The sequence below is a fragment of the Phocoena sinus genome, chromosome 2 (genome assembly GCF_008692025.1).
Source record: "Phocoena sinus isolate mPhoSin1 chromosome 2, mPhoSin1.pri, whole genome shotgun sequence".
In the NCBI taxonomy this organism is placed as follows: Eukaryota; Metazoa; Chordata; class Mammalia; order Artiodactyla; family Phocoenidae; genus Phocoena; species Phocoena sinus.
Window position 1 is genome coordinate 8,243,519 of NC_045764.1, and position 21,973 is coordinate 8,265,491.

The window sequence follows — 21,973 nt, forward strand, 5'->3', positions numbered from 1 at the left end:
CAGGTTCATATCTATTTACAAAAGACTCTAAAGTCCCATGAAAAAATGGTTTGATAACCACAGATCCAGTGGATTCCATCGTCCGGTCTACTTACTCTGAAGATACTTTTCCCTGCCTTTTCTTTCACGGGCTCTGAACTCTGCTGTAAATATTATTTATTTTTGAGAGTCCCCTGACAGGATGGAATGTGAGCTGAGAACAGCGTCATCTGGCCCCGCAGATCCTGGGAACGTGGGGCTACAGGGATGGTCTGTGGGGAGGAAGGGCAGGCCTGGCCTCCAGTAACTCATGGTCCCCTCAGGAGCTTGTGGAATCCCAGCTTGTTGGCTGCAGAGAAACAAAGGATCCTGGTTTGGCTTCATTTGTCAAAGTGTTCCCTCGCAGTTTGTTTATAACAGCGGCTGTCTGGGGTGAGAAATAGCCGTCAGGGGAGGGGAGATGTCAGACACCTTATCCAAAAGGTCAGTTTATCTCCCAGCGTAAAACTCAACGTCACAGAAGTTGGGATTCCCTGATAAACACCGTTCTCTGTACAAGCCCACGGTTCGTATGCTTGAGTGGCCCGGAGTTTCGGAACAAGAGAAGTAATCCTTGATTTTTACCTCTTCCCATCCACATCTGGGAAAATCCCCATAACATTTGGTTTGGTGGCCAAACATCAGGCATTTTAGATGTCCCATCCTCATAGTTTAGTATTGTAGAAAGTTGTTTTTGCTCTATTAATGAATGCCAGACTCTATAACCTTAATCGTATTTAACTGAATGGCTTTGACTTATATACACACCCTGTAAACACAGTACATTTTCCTGAGCAGCATTCATAACAGGAGATGTCAACTTAGAGCACCGGGGAAGCGTTTTATGTAGCACGTGGTCCAGAGCTTAATTCTGAGATCTTCTAGAATCTAGAGGATCAAATAACCTTTGAAATTAATGGTCGCACACTTTGCCCAGGATGCTATTATCCTGTATGTTTACATTTCAGTGAATATATGCAGATGACATTGATGTGGAACGAGTATTAAAAATCTACATATTATGGGAATTCCCTGGCGGTCCAGTGCTTAGGACTCAGCACTTTCACTGCTGTGGCCCGGGTTCAATCCCTGGTCAGGGAACTAAGATCCCGCAAGCCACTCAGTTGGGCCAAAAAAAATCTACATATTAGGGGAGCAAGTTCCTTGATGTACAAGAGGAAAAGGGTTCTTTTTACAAAAGGGAGAAGTCGAAAGTGCTGATATTACTTTAATAGAACGAGAGCTATGTAAGGTCAACCCAGAGCCATAACTGCTGTTTCTCATGAAACTCACAAGCTGTTCCGTTTCTCCTTTTGGACTCTTTTTTGCTCAGCAGACCCCTGAAGGCTTATTCTTACGTAACCCCCTTTTCTTTCCAGTTAATGGAAATGTTCACTTCCTTGTCTTATTGAGCTTGAAGGATTATTCTCATGTAACCCCCTTTTCTTTCCAGTGAATGGAAATGTTCACTTCCTTGTCTTACTGAGCTTGACAATGAAATCTTGGGTTCAGTGTTGCTGAAAGAAAATGAGTGAGGTATAGATAGGAAGTATTGTCCATGATAGGAAGAAATATATGTCACCCATGTTCATATTCTAGCATAGACAAATTTGTAAGATATCTTGAAAGGTTGAGGAAATCGTCTTGTCTAAAAATATTTTTTCCCTTGTATTGTTTTCCTTAGCAAAGCATGTAGTGATCGCATTTCATTTCCTGGTACATATGTATGTAAAAAAAAAAATGAATGTCCATCAACAATGAGGAAATCAGTGGAGTTGGCATTTCTGTTTAAAACAATTGAATAGCCTAAGAACTGTTCATCAGGGCAGCTATATAAGCAAGTATTAGGTTGAAAAGGGTCAAAACAGTTCTAAAAACAAAAAGTTCTCCTTTGATAATCACTCCTGAGCATTAGTCAGCTAATACACATTTTCTAGGATTTTATACATACTTTATTCATCATAAACTCTGCAGTGGTTTAAGTGCCGAGCACTGATTTTTCTTATTAAAAAAAAAATTCCTTGTAAAATAGATAGCTAGTGGGAAGCAGCTGCATAGCACAGGGAGATCAGCTCGGTGCTTTGTGTCCACCTAGAGGGGTGGGAGAAGGAGGGTGGGAGGGACATGCAAGAGGGAGGAGATATGGGGATATATGTATACATACAGCTGATTCACTTTTGTTATACGGCAGAAACTAACACAACATTTTAGAGCAATTATACTCCAATAAAGATGTCAAAAAAAAATTCTTTCAAACATTCGGTTACCATAGAAAAATAATACTCTTGTCTTTAAAAAGGTCAATTCAGGGAACACCTAATTTAGCCAACTGAACAGGACATTCAAACTGTATAGTTACATTCTAATTTAATGTCATAGAAGACTTATTAATACACTGCACTAAGCAAGGTATTCTTTAAAGAATTTGATTTTTTTGCTTTTTTTCCCTAAGGGGACCTTAACTGAAAACCCTAGTGGCTAGTCTTCATACTCTGATTTTGAGAATAGCCTCACTTCTTACTTTCTGTCAGCCTTTCTGAAAGGGGGCCACCAAAAAAAAAAAAAAAAAAAAGGAGGGAAAATAATCATTTTAACAACATTTTACCAAATCGGTGAATTGATTAAAAATAGTTTATGCTGAGCCACATAAATACATTCCCAAATCATTCTGCCTTTGATATAAAGAATCATCCACAGATTAACAGTGACTAGTAAAAAAACATCTGTTCTGTAGAATTTTTTGCTAACAAGATTTATTGAAACCAGACCTGTAAAGCTTGGTTACCCCAGGCCGTCTGTTGGGACCTGGAAATATCTTTGTTCCAGAGAACAGGATGTATTGATGCTCATCATTAAAAGACTTATAAGGACCAGTAAGCAGACAGCACCTGAAAAGGGCTGATATTATGGAAATCCCATGTAAAGTTCTGTGGGTCACATCTTGCTTACCTGTTAGGCAGAGTTCGTCGTGTGCTTTAGAGGTGATGGGAGGCTGCCCTCCATCTGCAGGTTGTCTCTTCCAAGGACACACAGCAACCAACGTCAAAAAAGCAACGCTGTGATTGAATACAGAGGGGTCAGTTTCTGTGACGTCCGTACAAAGTTAAAGGCTGGTGCCAGTGGGAGAATATCTGCTTATCAGAGTTCCAGGGTCAATAAGAATCTTACTGTGACCCTGATTTATCAATCTACAGGGGTCCAATTCTGCTTCTTAATAATAATAATAATGCTTTAGAAATAGAGCAACACGTTACTCCATCAATAGAAATGAGTAGCAGGGAAATTGAGTTTTACCTCCATTTTAGAAAAGGAGTTGGGGTATTTATTTGTCCTGAAAAATTCCTTTCAGCTTCCACGGACTGCCTGGTCTTAGGTCTCTAGAAGAGCAGCTAGAAGCAAAAAAAAAAAAAAAAAAAGTGAAGACCTTTTAATATTTCCTCTTCTGTAAACCATGGAACCATGTGTTCACTAAGCCAGAAAGATAAAATGAAATTTCTGTGGGAAAAAAAAAAAAAGTACCCTCTTGATTTTTTTGTTCTTTGTATGAAATCTCATCTGCCTTTCTTAAGAGCATTTGTGAATTACTGCAAGTGAAACTTGGTTTACTGGTATCTGAAAATTCCCTATTTGTAGGCTTTTGTTGTTTTGTTTTTTTGTCAGACTAGATGATGCCTTTTAGGCAGTCATAGGTTAAAGGAAGAATTTTAGAAGATCAACAGGAAAAGAAGATAAAGGGCTGATTTTCTTCTAAAAGACTTTTTTTGGTAACATAAACATTTGTACAGATTACTGTCTTTAAAAAGATGACATTATTTTCTTGCCCTGCTAAGAGACAGCGTTGAAAGTTGATTAATCTCAGGCAGTGGTCTGTAAATCACAATTCTGGGCTTCCCTGGTGGCGCAGTGGTTGAGAGTCCGCCTGCCGACGCAGGGGACACGGGTTCGTGCCCCGGTCCGGGAAGATCCCACACGCTGCGGAGCGGCTGGGCCCGTGAGCCATGGCCGCTGAGCCTGCGCGTCCGGAGCCTGTGCTCCTCAACGGGAGAGGCCACAGCAGTGAGAGGCCCGCGTATCGCAAAAAAAAAAAAAAAAAATCACAATTCTGAATCTACTAACGTCATTACTTTGCACTTACCTAAGTGGTTTTACTACTGCAAGTCATAGCGAGCTCAGTGTTAAAGCAGTATTAGAGCATTTGATCGTTTGCGGTATATTTTCCTACAATGTTTTAATTGGCCTCTTGAAAGAAAACAGCTGATGGGATTATATACTAAGAGAAATCGATTTGCTGAGACTTTTAGATAATTAGTAAAAAAAAAAAATAGACAGCTGTGTTTGGAAGAGTCAGCATTTGGAATACAACTTACATAACCTAATAGTACCTTTAATACCCAAACTTGCAAATTTCCCTATTGGAAAATGACTAGAAAAAAAGTCATCTGTTAAGCTTGAAATACATGCAGCCCAAAGGAGAGTTTTTGTGGGAAGAATTTAAAGTTATATAATTCTTGTATGTTATTTTATTTAAAAAAAAAAGAGAGAGAGAGAGAGAGAATGGGGTGTGTGATATTTTCCCATGACTTCTAAAGGACTTAGAGGGAGAAGCAGCTGGAATCTTTCATGCCAGCAAGACCTTTTGAAAGGAACAGAATCTGAAATTTTGAAACAAAATGTTCAAGTGGAAATGTTATTACAGAAAGCTTTGTTTTGTGCACAAAAGTCCATTTTACTGAGCTTTTCAAGTGTGTAATTCAGTTTCCAAGCATAGAAAAGTATTCAGATAGGGTATTTTGCAGAATATTCTTCCAATCCTATGGGAATTGTTTAGATATACCGTAAAGGAGGCAATTTTGTATTATGACAGCTTGTCTCGTTTGCTAAATATTTCTTTAATATCAATATCATATTTTGAGTTGACCTTGGTAATAACAAAAAGGTTCACGGCTATGACATTATGTCTGTTTTTCAGAATTAAGATTTTGACTCAAAAGGATAACATAGAAAATTAAACAGCTTTTTGAGTAGAATTATTGTCTCAAATTGTAGGCTTATAAAAAATTTGTTTTGAATTTTTACAAGTTTACAACTATGTTAGAAACGCAAAAAATGTTTTCTGTCATCCTAGAAAACCAAACTCACTAATCAAGAAAGAAATCTTTACTTAGATAAATTAGCCGTTACCATCAGAAATAAAGGCACGTGATTCATAAATGTTGGTAATTTTGCCCCTCCGTACAGGTGGCAAATTAGTGCGGCATATTTATCCATGATACATGCCCAGAATCCAGAATCCTCTGCTGGAAGAATCTCAGAGGGACCCGCAGGTGCTTCCCTGGTGTCTGCAAATGGTCACACAACTACAAGAGAACCCTCACAAGCATCGTCCTCAGCCACCAGTTCTGTGAGCCTCCCTGTACCCCTGAAGGAGAGTATGTGGTAGGGAGGAGATAGCCAAGTGTCCCCATTTTCTTTGCTAGAACATGAAGTTCAACTTGGTTAAAAAAAAAAAAAAAAAAAAAAGAAGAAGGAAGAAGGGAAGGGAAGGAGAGAAATTGTTTCCTGCATGGTTATTAAGATAAGCAAAGAAGAGAAAATCTACAGCTCTCCTTACTCATCTGTCTCAGAGTTTTCTAGATGTATTGTACCGTTGAATAAAGTAATACAGATCCACAATGCATCTCTGAAACTTTAGGGTCCAGTGTTTCTGAACCCAGAACTTTGTGGGTTTTAGATGGGTAATGCGGCGTATACTGTAACACCCACAGCAGCGTCTGAGGCAGCTCCTGGAATCCAGTCTGTTCACGCTTCTGCACCGGAATATGGATATTCACACCAAGTGGAAGAGAGAGAGAAAGGTCGAACATTAGGTTCACCACCAAGTTGGTGAGAAGGCTTTATATCTTAGAGATTTTCAGATTTTTGGAATTGCGGGTAATGAGGACCCGTAATACTCTTTTTGACTTATGAAATCCCTCTCTCTGGAGAACTTGACCTTCATGATACACTCATGAAATACGGAGGAGTTAGTAGGATACTAACATCATGTTACTGTCTCTGAGTTTTGTGTTAGTCCTTTTTTGTGACACTAGTGTAACTTTCTGGCTTTAGTGCTCTAGTGTTTTAGTACCAGGACACCTCAAAACCACTGGTTTCAGGAAGAATTCTTCCACACGAAGCCAGTTCTGTCTGCCCCAGGTTTGTCCTGCAAGTTATGGACATCTCATTTAACCCAAAGGGAATCTTCTGAAAAAGCGTTTTGTCATTTTTTTAAAGGAAAACCAGCACCTTGTGGATTTTGCTAATCGTCCTATCAAATTTCATTTTTGCTTTCTTCGCTCCATGGTGTCTTGGTTAAATTCATTCTTCTCTGTTATTTGTGACAGATCCCCTAGTTGACGCGTATTACTCGAAACCTTAGTTTTCCACAGTAGATCATTCAAACTTCCCATGTTTTATGAGCAGGGTAGACAGTAGAACCACGATCCATCATCTTAAAAACAAAAAACAAAAAAACCCAACTCAAAGACTTAACGCGTCATTGAGAGACCAAGTTTTTGCTGGCAGCATTAATCACCACCTAAAAGTTGTGAATAAAATCTGGTTAATACTAAAAATAAGAAGACTTCAGTTTAGCAAGTGATTTTCCAAGAGACCTTTTTTCTTTTGCTAGAAATGGAAACTGACCGCTGTTTGGAACAAGGAACTGTTTTAGGGTATTTCATAAGTTGGCATTTATCACTTGTTCTGACTCTGGGGGAAATGTCCAAGTAGAAGATCTTGAGAGAGGAAGCTGGGAACTTCTAGCACATTCTTTCAGTTTCAGCTTCCCAAGTCTCTGGAGATAGAGTGACCAGGTCTCCCATTAAGGCAGCTTTGTGATTTGCAGCCAGGGTATGGCCAGATCATCTGACAGGGCTGACCCCCTCTAAGTCATTACAGATGTTTACAGACAGCAGAAAGGCAAATAGGACATTTCTACATAGTTGTCCTTTGGGACGGCTTAAGAGCCCTGGATCCCTTCCAGAATGTAATGGATTTGGATGGGCTTCACGCCTTTGTGATTTCTTGTATTTGTCTGTGTCACCTGGCCCTGGGGGAGCGCTAAAAAAAAAAAGCCACTGCATCTCCAGCCAGGAAGTCAGACCTGGGACTCTCATCAGGGATGCTTGTTTGCCAACAAATGAGTGTTTAGTGGGTAAGACAATCTCTTCCTCCTTTAGTTCCTTCCTTCCCCAAATATACTTTAGATGTGATAAGTGTGAGTTAAACCCACACTCGTGCTTCAGCTTAATTGTCTTTCTCACAGTTCCATTCGATAAATGTCCAGCCTGTAAGGTGCCACCCTAGGCACCGATGAGTCCGTGAAACAAATCCCTGTTCTCAGGGAGCTTATAGTTAATAAACTATAAGGAAAGATAAGACCCAGAAACTCATCACTGTAGGCTCTTGGGTGTTCGGGGACCTGAGTATTTCTTTATGCCTTAATAACATGCAAGTAAAAATTCCAAACTCTGCTTGGGAATTGAATTTTCCTAAACACAAGGAGGTGACCTGTGTGAAAAGCTCCAGTGCTGACCCTTGCCTTCTGGCTAAACTTGAACTCTACCAGCCTGGCATGGAAGGTCCTCAAAATCCTATGTCTAATCTGCCACTTATTTGGTCCGCTTAACCCTTCCATACCACCCGTTCTAATTGATCTCTTCAGTTCCTGGCCTCCATACTCTACTGTATTCCACTGAGAAGAAAAATAAGATTCCTGTCCTTTTCTCCATGTGGGCCCTGCCCCAAAGTCTGCTTTTACAACAGAGCCCACAGGGGCCTTCCTTTCCTCCAAACTTCAGTCTGTTGTTTGAATGGACATGATCCAGTACTGCCCATGTAGTCAGTTCTCTTTTTATTCGCACCTCTCACTCCCTGCACTGAATTGTGAGCAGCTTTTGAATGAGGACTATGGCTTATCCTTTTCTTATGTATCCCTTTAGCAGGGGCTCCATAAATACATTCAACTTATTGATAATTAATCAATAAACCCTTGCCACCTACGTGATAACCATTCAAGGACTTAGATTTATTGATTTTGGGCTTCCCTGGTGGCGCAGTGCTTGGGAGTCCGCCTGCCGATGTAGGGGACACGGGTTCGTGCCCCGGTCCGGGAGGATCCCACGTGCCGCGGAGCGGCTGGGCCCGTGAGCCATGGCCGCTGAGCCTGCGCGTCCGGAGCCTGTGCTCCACAACAGGAGAGGCCACAGCAGTGAGAGGCCCGCGTACCACACAAAAAAATAAAATAAAATAGATTTATTGATGTCAACAGTTACAAGTTGAGATTTTCCTTCTGGCTGGTTGTCCAAAGCCAAGATTCACAAACTTCACTGTCACTGTTTCTTAGTCCACTTGAAAAATCCCCTTTCTGGGAGCAGCTATAAGGTCACATCCATGTGTTTCTTGGTCACCAGGTACATGAACTTGAAGTATGGAAATGGTTTTGCCCACTGGCACTTGGCATCCAAAGGGTAGCTGCTGGTTCCTAGCTGGAGACAGTGTTTCCAGCTGGGCGGGGGCCCACAGAAAGGCATGTGACTGTGGTGGTCCCTCCTTCCTTTGTATTTACCTGTGAGCTCCTGTCTCGTTGCTTTTTAGATGCTACTGCCCAAGGTCCCGGTGGTCAATATCCGCCTTGATTTGCATGAGCTGAACGGAAGCGGCTCCATAGCCTGGGTTAGAACTGCGTGTAAGTGCAGGCTTCACAGCAAGGGCCATGAGGCGCTCTGGTGGGCCAGTACAGGGAGACACCTCTACACCTCCCACGTGGATTCTGCTGACTGGCTCTGGAGGTAGACGTTGGGGGCCAACACCCAGATGTCCCTGTCCCAGCAGGGGTGCGGGTCTGCTGAGCGCCCACAGGCGAGTCAAGCCTCTGAAGCCCCCTGGTTAAATTAGGGGAATTTAAAGTATCTCCCAAACCTGAGATCATGTGAGTCTGAAGGGAAGGAAGAATTTCTGGTCCAGGGACCGGATGCGTAAGACCTCCTCCTAGCGCCCGATAATCCACTTAACACTTTCTGAGTTGTTTCTGGATCATGTCAAAAGCAAATGACAAATGAACTTATATACAAAACAGAAATAGACCCAGACAGAGAAAAAAAAGTTATGGTTACCAAAGGGGAAAGGGGAGCGGATAAATTAGGAGCTGGGGATTAATGGATACACACTACTATATACGAAATAGATAACCAACAAGGACCTACTGTATAAGCACAAGGAACTCTACTCAATATTTTGCAATAACCTATAAGGGAAAAGAATGTGGGGAAAAAAATATATATATATATGTAACTGAATCATTTTGCGGTACACCTGAAACTAACACAACATTGTAAATCAACTATACTTCAATCAAAAAAATGTTTTTAAAAAGCAAATGTTATGCATTTGTCATATTTTGGACAACAGTTTCTAGCATGTGGTCAATCCAGGCAAAGAAAACTGGCCTGTGGGTTAGTGAGGGAAACAGCTTAAGGAGAAAACAGTCGAGCTGTCCATTCTCAAAGCCCACGGCGGGGCCCTCAAGACCTCCCTAAGGTCCCCCCGTGGGGAAACTGGTGACCCTTCTGCCCACATTCCTGCTGCCCGGGGACACTCATCGGTGCCCCCTTGGCATGCAGGGCTTGAAAAGAACCCGCAGGCATCTGAGACGGCTCTGCCCAGCCCTGCCCTCTACAAGGAAAGGCCGCTGGGCTCTGCGTGCTGTGTGTTCTTTTGCGTCTCTGCTAAGTAAATAAGTACAAAGAAAGCACCGCTTTTCACTAAAGGGGAACAGATGCGGGGTCTGAGGACAAGACGCGGCCAGGTCGCCTCGCGTGGTGCTGTGGCTTTCTCCGAGGCTGAGCATGTTTCTGCCATGCTCCCTGTCTGCCCTGTCTTCCAGCAATGAAGTGGTGAGGACGGACTTGAAGAAACTACCAGCACTTCCCACGCAGGCTCTGAAGGAGCACCCCTCCCTGGCTTACTGGTAAGCCCCCTTTCCCTGCATGCCTCAGGCATCCCCCCTCCAGGAGGGAGCCCCTTCTAGGGACGCAGGGGGCTCCTGGCGACTGTCCATCCTCCCCGCCACCACGGGTCCGCCTGGACCCCAATCAGCCAGCAACTGCAAACTGTATCGAGTGGCTTGAGTCTTCGTGAAACTGTTTTCTGCATTTATTTAAATAACACGAAATGTGTGAGACCTCTTTTCCCTATTTTCTTTCTTTAAAAAACAAAAAAACCTTCTAAAATTTCCCTCTAGATGATTTGCCTCCTTGGAGAGTCTTTCCTGAGCTGCTAGAGTTTCGCTTTGGAATCCTTGTCATTTGATGACAGGATGTGTGGGGTTTTGAGGTGTGGGAGGAGGGCAGGGTTTTTTTCTTTGCAGAAGAGAGAGATTGATTCTTTTACTTTCCCACAATGTTTAATATCTCCTGATTTAGCTTCCGTGTAACATTACACCATAGTTCATCTGTCGGGCCCTGAATTACTGATTCTGAATGAATCGGGCACTTGAACGGTTCCCAGGTTGTGGTTCGGGTCACAGTGGAGCGGGGTTTGCATTGCCGGGCAGTGTGTTGAAATACTGCTGGGCTAGCGAGCCCTGACTACTGTCCTTTGAAAGCAAAATGCCACTCCCCCAGTCATCCTTCTGACTCCTTGACAAAAAGCACTGTGACGGCTTTTATTTAAAAAGCAATAATAAGATAAAACAAAAATCGCAGAACAAGTCAATCTTATTGAATTATAACATATGACTTTTAAGCACTTCTGTAACACGCTTTATGAAGTTGCCAGTTTACTAACATTTCATCCTGTCCAGACACCTTTCCAGTCCACAGACTAGTTATTCAGTCATTCGGGTGGCTTCAAGGGATTCCTTTGGCTGGGATGGGGTGCATCTCGCTGCAGAGGGCATTAGCAGGATGAAACTCCAGTACCTAAATCATTTCTTGCCAAGAGACCAAGTGGTGATGGGGCAGCTGGACGGGAAACAAAAGAGCTGAACCCTGAGGCTGAGAGCTCCCACCCGTGTGCTGGCATCCCCAGTTTCGTCTCTCTGAACTGTTTTGTTGCCATTCTTTTTTTTGGTTACACAGGTGTCCATAAATAGTGGCCTTAGATCCTTCTAATTTGCCCCCAAAGAACAAAATTGGTTTAACGTGCAAAGACTTTGCACGTGTCAATTTCCAGACTTCCAACCTGGCAGCGTGCACATACAAACACCCCCAGATGGCACTCCTGTTGCCTTGTTCGTGGAACCCAATTGCCCTCTCCCCAATTCCTTATGCTCCCTGGGCCTTACCTTCTCTATCCTCCCAGCGGTTCATTTTCAGGAAACCAGTGGTGAAGGAGATGCAAGGAAGTAACTCGAGAAGCTGGTAGATCCTACCTTGTGAAATGTATTTGCCGGCGGGGACTGTAATATTGCTGGGTTGTCTGGAGTCAGAGTTGCTTTCAGCCTAATCCCTCCCTCAATTATCTCATGTGTTTGTTTCCAAACGTTTTTTACACCCTGTGCTCATTTCAGAGCTATGAACACCTCCTTGCCTCTCCTCTTTCTCTCTCTGGATTTTCTTCTGTTACCTCCACAGTCTGCTCTATATGCAAACATTATCACCAATACAGAAACTCGTTCCTTCATGCTTATGCTTTCTCTTTTGTCGTTACGAACAGCTTCATCCTCATCTATATCCGTAGCTCTCCTGTCAGAACAGCCCTCTATCTCTGTGACCAGGCCAGCGCTTTCCCCGGGCCTCATTTAGACCCAGAGGTACCCATGTCACTGTCTAAATGCACTGGGAAGATGGCAGGACCGAGGGAGGGATGGTTTTGAAGCAGGTACCCTCAGCTGCTCTACAGCTCAGCTTATACACAAACAAGCCAGTAGCATGAACCATTCTGATGATGCATTGCTTAAAAAAAAAGGATACACACACACACACACACATTCACAGATGCAGTGGACAACCTTCAGGCCAAAAGAAGCCACTGGGAGCCCATCCACCACTAGTCAGGGAAGGCATTACAGCCTAGTGAGCAAAAGCGGTGGGTTTTAGAATCCCAGCCAAGCCTCTGAACTGTGGAGTCATGATAGGCCAGGACGCTCATGTGACTTCTCTGCTGCCTCGATTTCCCATCTCTAAAATGGGACTAACCATATCAACCAAATTCAGACTGCAATTAAGAGAGGAAATGAAAAGGCACAGGATGCAATTAGGAAGTAGGGGGATGGTGCATAATAATGCTAAGTCATCCCATAATAATCCTCTCTGCTCGTTTCCCCCAAGCGTTCAACAAGCTTGGACTTCTCACCCCACGTGATTTCTCTATCGGGGAGGCATCCGAGGCACAAAGTGCCCAGGGCCACAGGACAAGGCAGCATCAGGGCCCCGACCTGGATTCTCTTGAGCGCCTCTACTGCAAATGCGGGACCACTCATACCGCCCATACAAGGTGTGAAGGGACATCTTCCCCTCACAGGCCGACGGCTCCTCCGAGACAGGGAGCCCTGTGGCCATCGCCTTGTTTCAGGGCTCCTTGTCTGCAGAGATGGATGGACCAGCCATCCCATGCCTGGGGCACGGTCAGCCTCGGTCATTTGCCTTTTTCCTTCACGGAACACCATGTCCTCCAAATGTGTTTTGGGATCCCGTTTCCTCTGCCTCATGGGTCTCTGATGATAATCCCGTTTAGTCCGCCCCAAGCATCTGGGGTAGTTGGTGCGTGTGAGTCATCTGTCAAAGCCTGGAGAGGGGCAGGAACGGGGCCGGGGCTGGGGTGGGTCTCAGGCGGCTCTTGTCACACGCCAGCCTATGGCGTTTCCACTGGGGCAGAAGAGGTGGGAAAAGCCGAGGAAGAAGGAGGATACTGTGGCCTCGCGGTGGGTCTCAGACAGCAGGAGAAACCAGGCGAGGCAGGGTGACCGATCCCCACAGCTGTCAGGCACCGTGAGACCCCCAGGCTCGGACCAGTCAGTTTGTGAACAGCTGAACAGCTGCCAGCAGGTGTCGCTGACACGGCTGGTGTTCGTCCCCGCGCCATGCGCATGTTCACAGCCACGGCACTGTGTTAAGTTCCGTCTTCCCTCCTCAGCCCAGGGAACCAGGGACCCTCTTTGCAGCTCTGTACCGAGGAAGCAGGCCTGTAGCTATGCCGCGTGGCTGGACCCCGGACCTAGAAGTCCACCTCCCCAGATGCCACGTCGTGTGGCAACCCAGCTGTTGATTCAGTGGCTGTCTGGGGAGGAAGCTGGAAGGGTAACCCCAGAACGGCCTGACACGACTCTGATGCTCTGGGAGGCTGGTGTCGACCCCAGAGAGGACGCTTCTGGAGAATCCTCTGTCAGGAGAGGGCTTTGTCCCCCTCCGCATAGAACTTCCGTGGTGTGTGGGAGCCAAGGAGAAACACGGCTGCGGCTGCCCCTTTCTGAACAGAGGTGCCCGGACCCCATAGACACGACCCTCAACTAGACCAAGGCCCCTCCTAGGCAGCCATTCCCCACCCGGGGCATTAGAGAAGACACTTTCCCGTGAGGGGCCAGCCTTACGTGCGTCAAATTTCAGAATACTAAAGTGAAGGGAGATTCATGGAAGCTTGGGAGAGTAACTAGACGATAACTAAATGACCCCCAAGTACTAGGTGATGAACACATAGAATGTGTGACCGCCCCCCAGAAGTGGCCTCGCTGACAAAGAAAGAGGGGGTGAAAGAAGGCTTTCGATCAGTTCCGGGGTACTAAACGAATAATAGCTCGTGAAGGTCAACCTAGGAGGTCTCGAGTGTTCGTCCCTGGGGTCGCCTCCTTGTCATGGAGTCCACGGGCCAGCGGGGAGGGACGTGAGGCCGAGGCGTGAGGTGGAAGGCCGTGCGGCCGGGTCCCAGAGGCCAGGCCTTTGGCCTTGACCCCTCAGCAGGTGGGATGTGCTTCCCCTGGGATTCCCAAGGTTGCTCCTGAGCTTCCAGAGGCGGCGGGGCTTGGGGTCACTTCCCAGAGGGGCCCCTGCCGCCGTCCGCCCCGTTGCAGGAGGGTGTGGCCTGCATTGCCCCTCGAGGAGCGAACTGGCCTCTTGCTGTGTTAGAACTGAGGTTTCAGAAGGTACCGGGGTGCCCCTCTGATTTCTGCCTCCTCCTTATCTCGCTAGCACGCCTCTGGGCCTTTTGTTGCTTCACGGTCTGTGTTAACCGGCCCCAGATTCCAGAACTTTCCCCTCCTCCTTGGACGCCCTCAAGCCTGCCTGCTAACTCGGGGTGGGGAGGCCGTGGACGTCCTGTCAGAGTCCACGCCTGCCCGCCCCACCCCGGAGGCCCTGTGCCAACGGGATGCAAGAGTGGAGGAAGGGGAGGGGGACCCGAGGGAGGTCGGCCGGAGCGTCCACGCGCACCTCCGGCCAGTAGCCCTCTTCCTGTCTCCTGTCCCGTGTCCCTGCCCCCTGGCCCGCACGCTCCCCACTTCGTCCTCTGCTCCCACAGTCTCATTTCTTACGAGGAGCCAACCCCGGGCTCTCCTTTTACTGATGATAAGCCCAAGACAAAGAGAATGCGAGTCCTCTGAGGGGAAAACAGAAGCTTTGGGTACACCCTTAGCCCTAGGCATCTCACTTGGGCTGCGTTCGGACATGCTGCTTTCAGGACAAATCATTTTTCCAGGAGCTCTTGGCTCCTTGGAGCTTGTCATGAGGATGCTGGGGCTCACAGATCTCTCCGTGAGCGGGGAGCGGGGCCGTCGCCCTGGGGACTGAGAGACTCCTTTCCTCTCGTTCTAGCGAGGACCGGGTCATCGAGCACTACAAGAAACTGAACGGCCAGACCAGAGGCCAAGCCATTGTCAAGTAAGTGCCCCCCAGCCGACAGTGCTGCTGAGGCCATGTGTGTGTTCACATAGTGTATGTCAGGGCTGTTCAGTTCTGCTGGGAGAGACGTAGCTCCGGGGGCAGGTGGTTCCATGTATCTTTCACGTAAATGATTACTCTGAGAACTTTATCACGTGCACACACACCGATGTGTATACGATTCCACTTCTGCCGAATAACCAGGTGTGTGTGTTGTGTTGTCTTCCCAGCTACATGAGCATCGTGGAGTCTCTCCCAACCTACGGGGTTCACTATTACGCAGTGAAGGTAAGTGAACTCATTTGGTGAAAGTTGCCACCATGCCCTAAAAGAAAAGTTCTCATTTTTTTTTCTTTTTAATCTTACTGAAGATTTTTGGGGGAGTGGGGAGGACTTGGACAGGAAGATTGCATGCTAGGGGGCGTTGGGACAATGGACTTCCCCCCCACCCAGTGTAGTGAGACTTGATTCGGGTTCTCTGCAAAACTCACTTGCCTTTTTGTGAAGTGGGGGTGGTAAATGCCTACTTCTTCATTCTCAGAAGAATCCTGGAGATCAGGGCTGCAGAGCCTCTCAGTAGGAAAATTCCATCTAAGCACAAAGAACAAAGACTTTAAGCAGAATCAACAGTGTTTTTCTCCGTGGTCAAATGCCACATAGGCAACTTAATAGGAGAAGTGGGACTATATGGGCTGACAAATCGACAGGCTCTGTTTTCTTAAAGAAGGAGTAAGTCCAGTGTAACACAGGCCCCCTTCTAAATTCTCTTGCGTTTTATCCATAATGTCCCAGACTGGAATCTCCTCTTCGAAATAATAGGTAATGATGTCCTCACGCACCCATTTCTATCCTGAGAAAGGATAACTTCTTTCCTTCGTTTACCCCAATGTGAAGTTTATCAAAGTCATTGCCCAAAGTCCAGACAAAAAGAGCAGAAAACACTTCTGAACTCAAGACAGTCCCACCAACCAACCCGAGATTCCATGCTCTTCCACCAGTTTCCTACCCCGTGTTTCCAGCCAACTATATGTATATTTTTTTTAAAATATTTTCAAGAGGAGTTTTATTTATTTTTTAATTTATTTAGTTTTGGCCGCGTTGGGTCTTCGTTGCTGCGCACGGGCTTTCTCTAGTTGCGGCGAGCGGGGGCTACTCTTCGTTGCGGTGCGCGGGCTTCTCATTGCGGTGGCTTCTCTTGTTGCAGAGCACGGGCTCTAGGCGCGTGGGCTTCAGTAGTTGTGGCGCACGGGCTCAGTAGTTGTGGCGCACGGGCTTAGTTGCTCTGCGGCATGTGGGATCTTCCCGGACCAGGGCTCAAACCCGTGTCCCCCGCATCGGCAGACGGATTATTAACCGCTGTGCCACCAGGGAAGCCCCCGACTATATCTTTAATTCCTTTAGACCAGAACATAACACCGTGTCTCATTCATTGTCGTGTCGCCCACGGCACTTTGCGCGTCCTTGGTACGCATTTTAACGTAATGGCCCGTATCTTCCTCTAAACTGCAGCCTTTTGATGGCAAAGACTGTTGCACTCTGTTATATTTCCCCAGAACCCAGTGGAGTGCCTGGCACTTAGTAGATACCCAGTAAATATTTACCAAGTACCATTATTGAGAATTGAATTGAGTAGTTGGATGTACACATTTCCGTGACGGGAACAAGTGGCAGAACGATATTTGTGGAGCTCAGTTGTGAGGCATGTACGGGGACTCCAGTCCCACCCAGCAGCTCAGCCCGGGATCTCTCAGAGCCTGCAGTGGTTCAGTTCTTGCTGATGTCCTTCCCACACGCTTCCCACCAATGGAAGCTATTCATCCCTCTTCGGCATGATGCACAGACCTCATAGAAGCATCACAGCCATCCCTGCCCTGCTTAAGCTCCAGCTATAGTCTGTCATGAGAAGTGTGACCTGGCCTCCTGGGCTAGCTTCTGTCCCACACGAGAAGGATGGATCCTCTAAGGAGACTTATCCCCCGTACAGCTGGCTGTGCCCTGGGATGTGGCCACTGAAGCCAGTGGGCAGTCAGCTCCCCAAAAGGAAATGGAATTGATCATGAAAAGAGGCTCAAGATCCCCCTTTCTGGCTGCCAGGGTTCAACTCTTACACTGCTAGTGAGAGTTTGGAGCCCGTGTCCATTTTGCCATCTTGCTACCAAAAAGGAAACAGAAGGGTCCAGCAGTAGTCCTGACATTATTACAAGAGGCGTGTCACAGAAATCAAACCGCGAGTCTCTCCCTGAGTTGTGGAGATACTCGACGGTGACGTTTAGCAAAGGGGTCTGCATTCGGGAATGGGAGCCAGGAACGCGAGAATCCCCGACTCCATTCCATTCTCTGATTGGCTGTTTGTTCTTAGCTTGACCTCACCTCCGTCGCTCGTAATTAAAGTAGAGATTATGAGGGCTTCCCTGGTGGCGCAGTGGTTGAGAGTCCACCTGCCAATGCAGGTACATGGGTTTGTGCCCTGGTCTGGGAAGATCCCACATGCTGCGGAGCGGCTGGGCCCGTGAGCCATGGCCACTGAGCCTGCGCGTCCGGAGCCTGTGCTCTGCAACGGGAGAGGCCACAACAGCCACAAAAAAAAAAACAAACAAAAAAACAGAGATTATGAAATTTGCTTCTCCAGCTACCCCACGGAAGTTTTCTAGATGCTGGAAGACTGTTGAGATGGCTTGAGACAGCTAGATGGGAAGGCTTTGAGATGAAACCTCATCTGGTCTTTTACTTGCTTAAACCTGCGTTCCATTTCCTCCTCAGCCTTAGAACTTGACAGAAAGGCAACCTCTGATATGCATGCTTTCTGCCTTCCAATCAAACCTTAGACATATGCTCCTTTGCAGCTTGTTAGAGGCCAGAAGCAGACATTGTGATTTTCCAGGTGCCAAGTGTGCCTGTGTGTTTGGCTTTTGGAATCTCCAGACGTGAGTGATTGCTCTCCTATCTATTTGGAGAAAGAGCCTAATTAACTATATCGAGACTCACTGTTTGGTGGCCTTGTAAATTTCACAATGCCGCATCTCACGGTGTGATGAGAGCTCTTACCTCGGCAAACTGAAATAGCAGTCGCCTTCATCTCTCCTCTTGTTCTGTTCTCTTGCAGTCACCCGGGCGCCTTCCAGAGACAGGGGTTTATACCTTTAAAGAAATTCAGAAACTTTCCTAAAAATTCAAAATGTATTTCCTCTGCCCTTTACCTTTGTGCTTACCTTGAACTAACTCTTGCCCCACATATATTTGAAAATGCTGAAGCCAACTGTGAGTTTTCAAGACATCCACCATGGGGTATGTTAGATCATTCACACGTGTGGCAATTAGGACAAATCCAGGGAAAGGCTGTTTGCTATGCCCACTGTCAATTCCTAGCATTTGGGAGCTTCCAATTAACAGTCTTGAATGTAGATTTACAACTTACAATCTGGGGAGCCAGAGGTCTCTGTTAGAGGAATAAAGATGGTGTTGGTGTTTTTAATTCAGTTCCCAGAGTGTCTAAGCTTCGATTTTGCTACCCCAGTCCCGCCAGATAGCCACTGTCTTCATGAGGTGAACAGGATGCACACCTTATGAGCACCTGCCTACCCTGCACTGCCACTGGCCTGCTGGGGGGAAGGGGAGGGTCTTGAGTAGAGTAGGACGCAACCTTTGCATGATTCCTTTGTCTATTAAATTAGAGGAGTCCTTAATAAGAACCTGCTGTATAGCACGGGGAACTCTGCTCAATCCTCCGTAATGGCCTATCTGGGAAAAGAAGCTACAAAAAAAAAAGTGGATATATGTGTATGTGTAACTGATTCACTTTGCTGTACCCCGAAAACTAACACAACATTGTAAAGCAACTATACTCCAATAAAACTTTTAAAATAAATAAATTTATTCAAATAGGAGAAAACAGTGATATAGAAAACTTGAGCTAGTTTTGAGAGCATTTCCACTGTTCTGGTAGGAATAAAATAAATACGCATGTATGAGCTACAAAATGTTTAAAATAAAATAAAATTAGAGGAGTCTTAAATGCGTATTACTAAGTGAAAGAAACCAATCTGGAAAGGCTGAGTATTGGATGATTCCAACTATATGACATCCTGGAAAAGGCAAAAGTGGTTGCCAGAAGCTGGGATGAATAGGCAGAACACAGAGGATTTTTAGAGCCATGAAAATAGTCTGTGTGACACTACGTATGTGATGGATACGTGCCCTTATACATTTGTCCAAACGCGTAGAATGTACATCACCAAGAGTGGACCCTAAGGTAAACTATGGACTTTGGGTGGTTAGGACGGGTGAGTGTAGGTTCCTCATTGGCAACACAGGTACCACTCTGGTGCAGGATCTTCTTCACGGGGGAGGCTACACATGTGTAGGGATGGGAGTACATGGGAAACTCCTGTACCTTTCCCTCAATTTTGCTGTGAACCTAAAAGTGCTCTAAAAAAAATAAAATGTTTTAAGACAAAATTTTCAGAGGAGTCAGCTTCCATAGTCTCTATGGTTCCTTCCAGCTCTGACAGTCGATGACAGTTTCTCGGCCCAGAAGGTCGTTCTGTTAGAATGTTCAGCATCTCTCAGATTTTCCCTGTTGGTAGGTGAGGGGCCCAGCTCTGAAAACCTAAAGTCTTAGAAGGAGAACAAAGAACAAGGCATCCGCTTCTTACTCAGAAACGGGGAAAGGACCCCAGCTGGTTAGGAGCAGAGCTGGGTCCCCAACCCAGGGCACTTACTAAGTCACTTTACTGAGCATCCTTTGATGACAGGGCACACCCGTTAAGCTAAAGGCACAGCGAGGTGGGCTCCGTCCACTTCAAGGAATTTGCATTTCCCTTTGTCTTCGGGTGAACCAGGAGATCTCTTGGTTCCTTTCTCTCTTGTCTGGTCCCATGCTTACCCGTACTCCTTTTGATGTTCTAGGACAAGCAGGGGATACCGTGGTGGCTGGGACTGAGCTACAAAGGCATCTTCCAGTATGACTACCACGATAAAGTCAAGCCCAGGAAGGTAAGCGTGCTCTCCTTTGTGGGAGGATGGCACTCAGGTGGAGGGAGACACAGGCGGAGAAGTGAGGAAAAACGTTACCCCGTGCAGCCTCAGGGCCTCTGGGCCTCCCGGTCTCCTGCTCATTTTGGGTGTATGCAAACTCCTCCACAGTCATCCAGCCTGTGTTCCCTGGGGAAGTATTTTTCCTCCCCATCACTAAGGAAATGGAAGCTGTTAAAATTATTTAAGGTAAGAAGACTAGATCAGCTCACCCAGGGCAGATGGACCAGAGGGCTTTGAGAGACTGTCCTGTTCCTTCATTTCCTGGGGTGCTGTGTGCTTGAGAACATGGGGGAGCATGTCTCTTGCATCCCAAGGCTAATCTGAGTTTTCCCAAAGGTTTGTTTTTGTTTTTCTGTTTCTTGTTTTTTGGACGAGGGGAACTAAAAGAAGAGATTGTAGGCCAAAAAGAGGTGAAAACTAAAGAAGCATGAGAGGCTTTCCTGCAACTCCAGTAGATATTTTCTGGCATATTAGAAGTGATCAGAAATCTGGAAGAAATAAGGTCATTTGCCAAAAAAGAAAGGGAAGCAGAAAGGAGTCTGCAAACTCACAGTGAAGCCAAGACAGAATGTTTGAAGAGGACACAGGGCTTGAATTTTCTCTGTTTTCGTTTCCACACATTTTTTAGACCAGAACAAATTGAAAAATTATAATGGAAAAATATCTCTGAGGTGAGAGCTGTCATTCAACTCCTCCGGCAGAGAAAAATGGGGAGACGGTATGCGCTTCAGACCCTGAAATACATATTAAAAGTTTATCAAAACCACACTTGCTTTCGGAGGGAGAAAGCAATATAGGTTCATTATGTTACTGCATAATGCCTTCCAAGCTTCTTTATCCACGAACAGGATTGAAATCCACACTACATATCCGAGCTTATTGTAGTCTATCCAGTTAACATCTGCCTTCAGCCAGTTTCTTTAGTAAATTGATAGAAAACAAAAATGGCCCTGTGTTGAGGAGGATTCTCACTCAGCTGACCAGTCACTCAGTTAAGTTCTGTGAAAAGATCTTGAGCATATGATGGAGGGATTCTTCCTTGGGGACAGTTCAGTAGGAATCTGGCTGTTTCGGGGACCATTGTTTCGTGACTGTTTCCAAAACCCCTCCAGTCTCCTGCTGTAGGACGTGATTTGGACTCTGCGTTCTTATTTCCTCCCTCATCGTTTTTCTCAGTCACTGGGTCTGTACTTCTTCCACGCTCTCTTTCTGTTTCCTCTCTGCCTCTTTCCCTTACGACCTTTGTAAGTTTCTGTGCTTTTTCTTCTCTCTTTACTCCTTCCTTCTTCTTACATCCACTGTCCCCTCTCCAACTTGCTTGGCCATTTTTTTCTGCTGCAAGAGCCAAGGGTACTCCTGGATCGTTTAACCCAGTCCTGGTTACGACGTATCCAGCTCTTGGCTGCCCACACTGGTGGAGACCAAGGCCAGCTTGGACAATTGGGGTCTACAGTGGAGTTCATTAAAATCCCACAGTTGAATTCTTCTCTCCCTCTGAATGTTTTTGAAAAACGTGCTTACACGTATCGGTATGTGTTCAGTTTCATTTATTAATATGTTTAAGCTCGCTCTGTTTCTCTAATTGAGGTGCAAATGAAGATTTTAGAGGCAATGAGGCAGCGCTTGATGTATGTGATATGTGCAAAACGCGGGGTGTGACACAGCGCAAGGGCTTAATAAATGGTAACTGTTCTTGTCGGTCTCCAAAACGGACTTCAAACTGTGGAGAAGTAGGAAGGGCAACATGTAAGTAATCAGCCTTTGAATAAGAGAATTGACTCTCATTGGTTGAATTCATGCAGGTCAGTAGATTAAAAATGTTAGGGCTTCCCTGGTGGCGCAGTGGCTGAGAGTCCGCCTGCCGATGCAGGGGACACGGGTTTGTGCCCCGGTCCGGGAGGATCCCACATGCCGCGGAGCGGCTGGGCCCGTGAGCCGTGGCCACTGAGCCTGCGCGTCCGGAGCCTGTGCTCCGCAACGGGAGAGGCCACAACAGTGAGAGGCCTGCGCACAGCAAAAAAAAAAAAAAAAAAAATGTTAAAAGGTCAACACATTTATTCCGATATTGC

General features: G+C 46.1%; 1 protein-coding gene across 8 annotated transcripts in view; it reads left to right on the forward strand.

The window, feature by feature from the left end:
• The window catches only part of FRMD4A (FERM domain containing 4A), a 331,795-nt gene that overhangs the window by 227,763 nt on the left and 82,059 nt on the right, over positions 1-21,973 (forward strand). For all 8 annotated transcript variants that reach the window (XR_004348140.1, XM_032620676.1, XM_032620632.1 and 5 more), the window contains exons 8-11: positions 9,944-10,027; positions 14,805-14,870; positions 15,101-15,158; positions 19,776-19,862. Coding sequence is in view for 7 of the 8 variants with exons in the window: in XM_032620676.1 (XP_032476567.1) it covers positions 9,944-10,027; positions 14,805-14,870; positions 15,101-15,158; positions 19,776-19,862 (295 nt within the window). In the remaining variant the exon portion in view is untranslated. The remainder of the gene's footprint in view (positions 1-9,943; positions 10,028-14,804; positions 14,871-15,100; positions 15,159-19,775; positions 19,863-21,973) is intronic.